The sequence below is a fragment of the Neomonachus schauinslandi genome, chromosome 4 (assembly GCF_002201575.2).
Source record: "Neomonachus schauinslandi chromosome 4, ASM220157v2, whole genome shotgun sequence".
In the NCBI taxonomy this organism is placed as follows: Eukaryota; Metazoa; Chordata; class Mammalia; order Carnivora; family Phocidae; genus Neomonachus; species Neomonachus schauinslandi.
In genome coordinates, this window is record NC_058406.1 from 465439 (window position 1) to 474714 (window position 9276).

Genomic DNA, 9276 nt, shown 5'->3' on the forward strand with positions numbered 1-9276 from the left:
AAGCCACATGGACTCTATCCATGAGCCTCAGTCACTCTGTTCAAATGTCACCTCCCCGGGGTGCCTGGGTGGCTCAGTCATTAAGCGTCTGCCTTCCGCTCAGGTCGTGATCCCAGGGTCCTGGGATCGAGCCCTGCATCGGGCTCCCTGCTCAGCAGAGAGCCTGCTTCTCCCTCTGCTGCTCACCCTGCTTGTGCGCTGTCTCTTTGTGTCAAATATAATTAATTAATTAAAATTAAATGAAGGTTTTTACTTATTTATTTGTCAGAGAGCGGGAGCACAAGCAGGGAGAGCGGCAGGCAGGGGGAGAAGCAGGGGGGAGGCTCCCTGCTCCCCACCCCCCACCCCACCCCCCCGCTGAGCAGGGAGCCCAACACGGGACTCGATTCCAGAATCCTGGGATCACCTGATCCAAAGGCAGACGCCCAACCGACTGAGCCACCCAGGCGTCCCAAGTATCTACTCTATTTTTAAATGCTTGCCTTCCTCTTCTAGAATGAAAGCTCCATGAGGACACACCACACAGGCTGACAGATTCAGCGGGTAAGGAAGCAACATGATCTGGGTGGATGAGCACAGTTTACGACCTAAGTAGCCAGCAAAAGCAAGAGAGCAAAGCTGTCCGTTCCCTGACTCCCTTGACAACGGCAGGGGTGAGGGTGGGGAGACAGAGGGGCTGTTGCTGCGACTTCCATGCTTCACTGCGCCCTGGGAGGCCCAAGGGAAACTCTCCTAGCTCCTGAGAGCCAGGGAAGCCTAGAAACCGCCTTCCTGGAGCAGAAGTCCGTGAGAGCCAGCTGCGTGGCCGTCCTCCCCCTTCTGCCACAGCCTGGAGCGTGGCAGCTCACTCAACGATGGAACCATGCAGGCCTGTCAGGGCACCCACACGGAGCAGAGGCCCACACTGGCCCCCTTTACCATTGAGTCCACAGAGCCCGGAGCAGTCCTGGCACGCTGAGGGAGCTCAGCGAGTGTTGACTGCATGAGCAAATGAATGCAAGAGGGACCTGAGCAGAGACTGGAGCTTAGGAGATTAGACCGGCACCCTCTCCACCTGAACTGTGCACCTGAACATTATCATTTGCACCTGGCCACCTGTCCAGGTGCAAATGATAGGTCCATATCATTTTCTGCCCTAAGTTCATTATCTGAATAAATCAGCAGCTACTATGAGACCTGGATACGTGTGTGCCGGTGAAAATTAAATCGTGTATGTGTGTCGGGCAACAGGGCTTGGCATGTGCTGCAGGGAGCCTCAGCTCACGTCCTCACAGGGGCCTGACTTAGGCTTGCATTCCTTAAACCCACTGTGCACGATCGCTGCCATCCCCCATTCGGATGTGTCTGAAGGGAATTTACGCGCTGGAAAATGTTAGAAGAAAAGGTGGGCGTGATAAAGCCAATGGTGGGAGAAGGTGTGAAAGGGAGACGTTCGTATCTGATGCCGCACAGCTTGTTCATTCAGCTCACAGGCAACCTACTCCAAGTGTCAGCTAGTTATGTAAGTGGTGTTTAAAGTGCCAAGTGCTTCTCTCTCTGTCAAATAAATAAAATCTTTAAAAAAAATAAATAAGATGCCAAGTGCTATGCAAGAAAAACCTAACATCTGATAGGAGTTAAGAGCATTTCAGTAATATTTGGGGAAATTAGTTGGGGTTTACGGAAGATCGGGGAATGCTTTCTCCCCGGTTGAAATAACAGAGTGCATGCTCCCACTGTTTTCAGGATGGATGAGACTCCAACACAAAGGATGCTTGTCATCGTAGCTGCTATTATTGAGCACCTACTGTGTGCTGAGTCCTGCAGTAAACACTTCACATGCATTGCTCACATGCCCTCTCAACAGCCCTACAGTCCAGGCACCCAGTGTTTTCCCTGTTTTACTGAGGCTCAGAAAGGCCGGGTTTGGGGATGAGAGCACCAGCAGGGACTAAGGCGGGGAAGTGTGGTGAGTGGCCACCTCAACACAGCAGCAACTGATGGGGCCGCTGTCAATGTCAAGACCTATGAAATGAAGTCGTTGTGTGGGGGAGCGGGAAGCGGGGCAGAGGGCGGGACCAGGAGGGAGGAGGGCCCCAGTGCCAGGACAGCTGTGCAAGCCCTGACCAGAACACACAGGAGCTGGATGGGGAGACTGACCAGGGCTGGAGCTGCAGTCGCCTGGCAGAGAGAGGCCCAGCCTGGCAACAGGGGAAACTGAGGCAGCGGTGTGGCCCTGGAGACCGAGGGTCAGAGCTGGACCTACTGGGGCCAGGGTGCTGTCCTCCGTCTGGGTCCACGATGGTTGCTGGGGTCTGGGTGGGAGTCTGACCTGGGGACCTAGGTCCTGCCGTCTGGCTACCTCTGGGAACCCACCAGGCCTGTTGCCCGGAGAACATGAGTGAACAGGAGAAGGAGACGGAGGAGGATGAGGGAGGGGGCGCTTCCGACACAGCACCCATGCTGCCAGGAAGACTTCCTGACTGCCAGGCCTCAGCCCTGATGTCCCCAGGGTGGGTAGGCCTGGCTGTCCAAGGCTTCGGGACCCTGTTGCTGCCCGGCCAGGCCCTGGCGGGGCTCCTGCTGCACCTGCTGTTGCCCGCCGCCGTGTTCCTGATGGTGCTGCTGCCGGCGGCGGCCATCGTGTACCTGGGATTCCTGTGCCACTCAAGGGTGAGGTAAACCCCGGGGGGGGGGGGGGGGGGGGGGGGGGCTCCTGCAGAAGCGCAGGGCCCTGGGGCTGTAGGTGAGTCTCACCCTTTCAACATGGCCCCCTTGTCCCCAGAGACATATGTGCCCCTCCCTGGAAAGCCCCTTCTTCTGCCAAGCACCCCCCCCCCCAGCCACAGCAAAAGAAGGGCTTTTGTTTGCCGCTGGAGCGGACAGCTCCCTCCCCTTGCGAGGCCGCCTAGCCTTGTACCAAGGGCCACCAGGGCCTGGACAGCTGGGCATGGTGGGAAGAGGAGGGGCGTTCCAAGACGAGATAAAGCCAAGGTGGGAGAAGGTGTGATACTGCCCAAGTTCTCCAGTGCACCACCCCTGCCCGTCCCCGCGGCCCCTCGGAGACGCCTCCTGCCCTGGGCTGGCTTTCCCCGTGTGGAACGGGCTATGGCTTGGTCTAAGGAAGGGGCGCGTGGGCAGACGTGCCCCGGGTCCTCCTTCTGTGGGCATGAGGCGGGGCCGCGGGAGAGAAGGTGGCGCCATCGGAGAGCGGCACGTAGGACGCGAGGTCAGATGCCGACATAGGGAAGGGCCCCAGGAGAGCACAGACGGGAGGTAAAGCCGGGATGGGACAAACGGGGAGCAAGTTTCTGAGCCTCCCTCAAAGGACCCCTAGTCCGGCCGTCTGCCGCTTGGGCCCCGGATCTCCCATTCTCGGCTCAGAAGCGCCGGGCCCCGCCAGCCCTCAGACCCGCGCCCAGGCCCCACCCCGCAGGGTCGCACCGGCCACGCGCCCCGCCGGCTCCACCTACTCCCGCCCCCGGGCCGCTCCCGGCCCTGCCCGACCGCTCGCCTCGCCCCCAGGTTCACCCGGCACCCCGCCCCGCGTGCCGCGCGCTCCTCTCGGACAGAGGCTCCGCGGCGCTCATCGTCCTCGGCTTCCTCTCGCTGCCTCCGCTGCTCGTGCTTGCCTCGGCCGCCCGCACCCGCCTGGCCCGGCGCCTCCTCACGCTGCTACCCCCAACTTGGACCCCTGGGCCCCGCCGCCACCCGGGGTTCAGCGACCGTGGGCGAGTGGGACACCACGCCGACGGGGAGGAGCAGCTCTGCGCCTGGGTGTGAGCCCCAGAGGCCTCTCCAAAGGACAAGAATCCCAAATCCGGGAAGGCCCCCGAACTCCTCCCCCCGCCCCCTAAGAGAGCCCCCGGCCTGCGAGCTCGGGGTCTGCGTCCAGGTTCTGTCCTCCAAAATCGCGGGCATACCTCGGGGCTTCGTACGCAGTGCTTCGAGTGGCCGCGAGATGGCACCAGACTCCCCCGAACCGAGGTCCCCCTTTCCCCAAGGTCTCCCCGCCCCCGCAGTCCCCTCTGATGCGGAGGGGCTGGGAAGCCCCCAGGGAGGAGGGAGATGCCTCTCAGAGAAGGGGCGCCCGGCCAGGCTCAGAGAAAGGGGGCCTTCCCGGCTTCTGTCCGCAGACCTACGGGCCCCTTGTGTGGTCAGTCAGAGGGCCTCCAGAGGGTTCCAGAAGTGGCGAGACTTGCCCGGGAAGAACATGATTCCAGAAGCTCAGCAATGGCCAGCAGCCCCAGGCCTTGCAGGGCTCAGCCTGGGATGGGGTTGCGGGCCCAGCTTGTGACCCGGGCTAGCATCTAGACAGGTTGGACAGGTTAACTCAAGTCTGTTCTCTCTGGATAATTTTAAGATCTCTGTCTTTTCCCATCTTTGGCTTTAAGCATGTTTCTAGTTGTGGATATGTTCTTATTCATCCATTTGGTATATACGGTATTTCCTGTTCCTACAGATCCCTATCCTTCATCAGTTCCGGAGAATTCTCAACCGTTACCTCTCCAAGTTGGCCTCCCGTTCATTCTTTTTCGGGAGCATCTTTTCCCCTTCGCTCCCAGTGTCCGCTGGCCTCTCTTTTGTATTTCCATCTCCCCAACTCTGTGCTGCATTCTGGGCAATTTCTTCATCTTCTTCAGGTTTCACTAATTATTGGATTGTGTCTAATTTGCCAATTAATGTGCTCATTTAATTTTAAGTTATTATCATATCTAAAAGTTATACTTGTTTCTTATTCAAATCTCATCATTTTTGATGGTCTCCGTGCATGTTCGATTTTTGGATCCCAGTTTTGCTTCAATTTCTTGAGCATTTCACATATAGTTATTTTATATTCTGTACCTAAAAATTCCAGTTTCTTACTCTTTGGGGGAGGGTGTCCAAATCTATTATTTGTTGTTTCTGATGATTCTCACTAATAGTATATTGTTTCTTTGAAGGGATGCTCATTTCACACTGTCACCCCATACCTGTGAACATCCTGAGGACACATCCCTCCAGGAAGGATTCCCTCTGCAAGGCATGCCCTACCTGGGCCCTGCTCGGGTCCTTTGTGGGCTTTCATAATTGCAAGTTCGCCTCTCCATCCCTGTGTAGAGGGGCCTCCCTGCTATCCCACCTGTTTCCTTTCATCTTCCTGGGTTTCTGTTCATTACCCTTCTGTTTCTTTCTTTATTTATTCTTAGTGTTTTTAATTTTGGGGGAGCCTTGAAGATATTTACTTCCTCGTAAGCCCAGCAGTGTATTAAAAATGTATTTCTTGGGCACCTGGGTGGCTCAGTCATTAAGCGTCTGCCTTCGGCTCAGGTCATGGTCCCAGGGTCCTGGGATCGAGCCCCACATCGGGCTCCCTGCTCCCAGCGGGAAGCCTGCTTCTCCTTCTTCCACTCCCCTGCTTGTGTTCCCTCTCTCACTGTCTCTCTCTCTCTGTCAAATAAAATCTTTTTTTTTTTTTTTAAAGATTTTATTTATTTATTTATTTGAGAGAGAGAGAATGAGAGAGAGAGCACATGAGAGGGGGGAGGGTCAGAGGGAGGAGCAGACTCCCTGCCGAGCAGGGAGCCCGATGCGGGACTCGATCCCGGGACACCAGGATCATGACCTGAGCCGAAGGCAGTCGCTTAACCAACTGAGCCACCCAGGCGCCCTGTCAAATAAAATCTTAAAAAAAAAAAAAGTCATATGCTCTACCGACTTGAGCCAGTCAGGTGCCCCAAGAAATACATTTTTTTTTGAAGATTTTATTTATTTATTTGACAGAGAGAGAGAGACAGTGAGAGAGGGAACACAAGCAAGGGGAGTGGGAGAGGGAGAAGCAGGCCTCCCGCTGAGCAGGGAGCCCGATGCGGGGCTCCATCCAAGGACCCTGGGATCATGACCTGAGCTGAAAGCAGACGCTTAATGACTGAGCCACCCAGGCGCCCCCAGATTATTTTTTTTATAAAGGTATTTGCTTTTATTTATTTTTTTAAAAGATTTTATTTATTTGAGAGAGATTGAGATAGGGAGCGAGAGCACAAGCTAGAAGGAGGAGCATGCTCCCCGCTGAACAGAGAGCCTGACTTGGCCCATCCCAGGACCTGAGCCAAAGGCAGACACTTTACCAACTGAACCAACCAGGTGCCCCCAAATTACTTAAAAAAAAAGTGTTTCTTGTAATTTGTCCAGAATTAGGGGTAAATGAAAGGCCTTTTAAAGGATCTAGCATACTATTTTGCCATCAGGGCTCTGTGTGTGACCAGTAGGATCAGGACTCAGATGTGCCCAAAGATCAGGGCTCAGGGCTCAGGCTCATTCCGTGGCCTTGAGCAGACCCGGTGTGTGGCTGGCTCAGATCCCACAGGAGTTCTTGGGGTTTTCCATTTGTCTGCGCCCAGTCAGACAGGAGCCTGGCTGGCCGCCCAGCGCCCAAGGATATCTTCCCCTGGTCTAAAGCCGCCTTCCTTCCCCTCCTGCCCAAGGTTGGGCAGGCTCTGGCCAGGCTTCGAAGATGAGGACTCTCCTGAGGATCCGCCTGGCCCCAGAGTCATCAAAACAACAGCTGGGCCTGATGTGGGGGGAGGCCTTGGTGGAGAGCTCAGCTGCCAGAGCCTCAAGGGCTCCTAAGGTGTGTCCCAATTTCTCAGGCCTGCCCCGGGGCTCTGCATGGCCTCTAGCTGACCCCAGGGATGACCTGCTTTCAGCCCCAGCTCTGCCCCACCCACTCACAAAAGGAGCACCTGTGGGGGGCCGTAGGGGGTTAACAGAAGGGGCCTGTTGGTCTGCTTTTAGAGGGCCAGTCAGGAAAGTCAAGGGCAGAGGCACTGAGTTACTGGTGGGGCAGGCAGAAATCTCTACTTTGGGCAACAAATGCTTTTTTCCCAGGTGCCCAGGCCCCTAGCCTGTAAGTGTGCCTGGTCATGGGGGGGTCTCCAGAGTGCATGTTTGTGTGCGTGTGCCTATGTGTGTGTGCACTGCGTGTTTGTGTGCATGCATCCCTCTGTCTGCTTCCCCTAACACTCCAGGCAGAGACATTGTCCCAACCCCACAGATGGGGAGATTGGGCTCTGTAAGGTTCCTTGACCTGCCTGAGGTCATTTATTCATTCACAAAGTATTTCCTGGGATGGGAGCTCAGGTGTCTGCAGGCGCACCCTCAGACACTGGTGGCAGCTAGTAGGCGTCCAGGAGATTTGGCCAGTTCATTCCCCCCAGCCACCCACCTGGTGTAAGCCCTGCCCCCATCCAGGCATGCGGGCTAGGCAAGGGGTGCTGGACTGCAGCTGAGCTGGGTGGGTGAATTGGGTAGCAATAGGCAGTGCCTAGTGCTGGCTCTGAGGGCTAAGTTCCTCCCCCCTGCCCCCTGGGCCCTACCTTGACCTCTGGGGAGCTCCCCACCAAGGTGTTGACACTGGTCTGTTCCTCCCTAGTCTCTACTTAACAATCCAAACTGGTCTGGACCCTGCCTGGGGCTGGGGCTGGGTGTGATGATCATCTCCCTGTTACAGAAGTTTCCAGCAGAGGGAACCAGAGCAGGGGTCCCACCTCAGGAGGGACACACTATTCAGGTCTCTGCACAGGCCAGAAACAGGGGTCTGGATGCTGGCCTCCCTTTCTGCCTCCCGCCCCCTGTCCATTAGGATCTACCTAAGACAGCAGCTACCTAGGGGCCCCTTAGACACCTGGCATCAGCCCCCAGGCATCACCCTGCCCCTGCACACATCACGGGCCCTTGCCTCCCCCATGAAAACCCCACAACCTGCCCCACCCCCTCTGCCCCCCAGGCCTCCTTACTGTCCCGACACACCGGCCAGCTTCCACCCTCGGGTCTTGGCACTTCCTGTAGCTCGTGCCCACCTGGTCTGACATGGCCTCACCCTTGTCAGGGAAAATAAGTAGACCCACATCTTGGCAAGCACACCACTGCTTGCCCCCCATCCAGCCTGGCAGCCCTCAGAGGACAGGGTGTCTGCGTGTCCCCAGAGCAGAATCTGGCATGTGGCTGACCGCAGCAGAGACCTAATGGGATGGATGCAGACAGGGTGGTACCCACCCCACACCCAGGCTGCCCACCCTGCTGTTGCCAGCTCTGGGATCACAGGGGGCAGGCCTGGGCTCCTGGGGAGTGAGATAACAGGACCTCCAGACCCTCAGGCCTGGTCCCTTAGGTGCTGGCATGTCCCTGACCACAAACAGGCAGGTGGAATCTAGAAGGACACGTGGGTGTGGCAGCTGGGTGGGTGGCAGAAGGGGCCTCTGGGCCCTGCTGCTCTGGCCACCCCCTCCCTCTGCCCCCCTTACTGTTGTGGGTGGGTTCTGGGAGCCTCCGGCTTGCCCCACACCCCGCCTCAGGACCACAGCAACCCCTGTTCCTGTTTCTGTGTCCCCCAGCACGTGCAAGGTTGCATATGTAGGTACAAACACATAAAAAAACAGCGGCACAGGGCACCCCACCGGGTGAGGGTGGGGACCCACACTGCTCTGCTCCTCGGGCCCAGAGTGCCCTCAGGCTGGGGTCAGAGGCCCCGGGAGCTGCCCTTTTCCCTAGGGTCAACATGACCACAGTGAGCTAGGGACAAAAGGCCCTTCTTCTCTGCAGAGGCCCGGACTGTGCGGAGGAGGGAGTGTTCCTGTGGACCCTGTGGGGGCAGGGGCAGTGCCTTCGGAGAGCAATGTCCCTGGGTTTCACGGAACCCCCTCCACCTGCCTGTGAAGCAGCGGGTGGGGTGGGCCAGTGCCAGGAAGTGATGCTCTGGGGCTCTCAGACTGGGCCAAGGCAGGGGCTGGACCTGGGGGAGGGAGAGGGCGGGTGGGCAGGGCCTGCTGTATCCTGGCTGCCTCTGTCCTTCTCAACCCCCCCAGCCTCCCAGCCTGTCTTTCTTCTGAGAGGAGGCTTCCGGACAATTATATTTGTGCTTCCTCTGGCGTCTGCCTCAAGCGCAGCCCTGACCCTGACTATTACACTCCTGGCTGACCCCCACGCTCCCTGGGGACTCTCCATTTGCCGGTGTCTCCCCCTGGGAAGTGCAGGACGCTGGAATGAGACTTGCCAGGATGCTGCAGCAGGAGAGCCTCAGGGCAGAGCAGGGGGCCAGGGGAGTACAGCCGACCAGATGGGGGGTGGGGGGCCTCTCCCAGGGGTCAGGTGAGAGCTCAGCTCAGCATGCGCAGCAGGAATGACGAGCAGAGCTGAGGAAGAGCTCTACCAGGGCTCGTAGCCGAGCTCAGCCAAGTCTGGGCAGAGGCCCTGGCAGGCCAGTCCTAAGACCGGGCCTCTCATCCTTTCTCTGATGGAGAGGCCGGGGGGGGGGGGGGG

The 9276-nt window shown here is 57.7% G+C and overlaps 1 protein-coding gene across 1 annotated transcript; it reads left to right on the forward strand.

The window, feature by feature from the left end:
* Positions 1-2376: 2376 nt before the first annotated feature.
* Positions 2377-3762, forward strand: TMEM88B (transmembrane protein 88B). Its single transcript, XM_044913804.1, has 2 exons — positions 2377-2652; positions 3505-3762. Exons 1-2 carry the CDS (start codon positions 2377-2379, stop codon positions 3760-3762), a joined length of 534 nt encoding a protein of 177 aa, XP_044769739.1.
* Positions 3763-9276: the final 5514 nt, after the last annotated feature.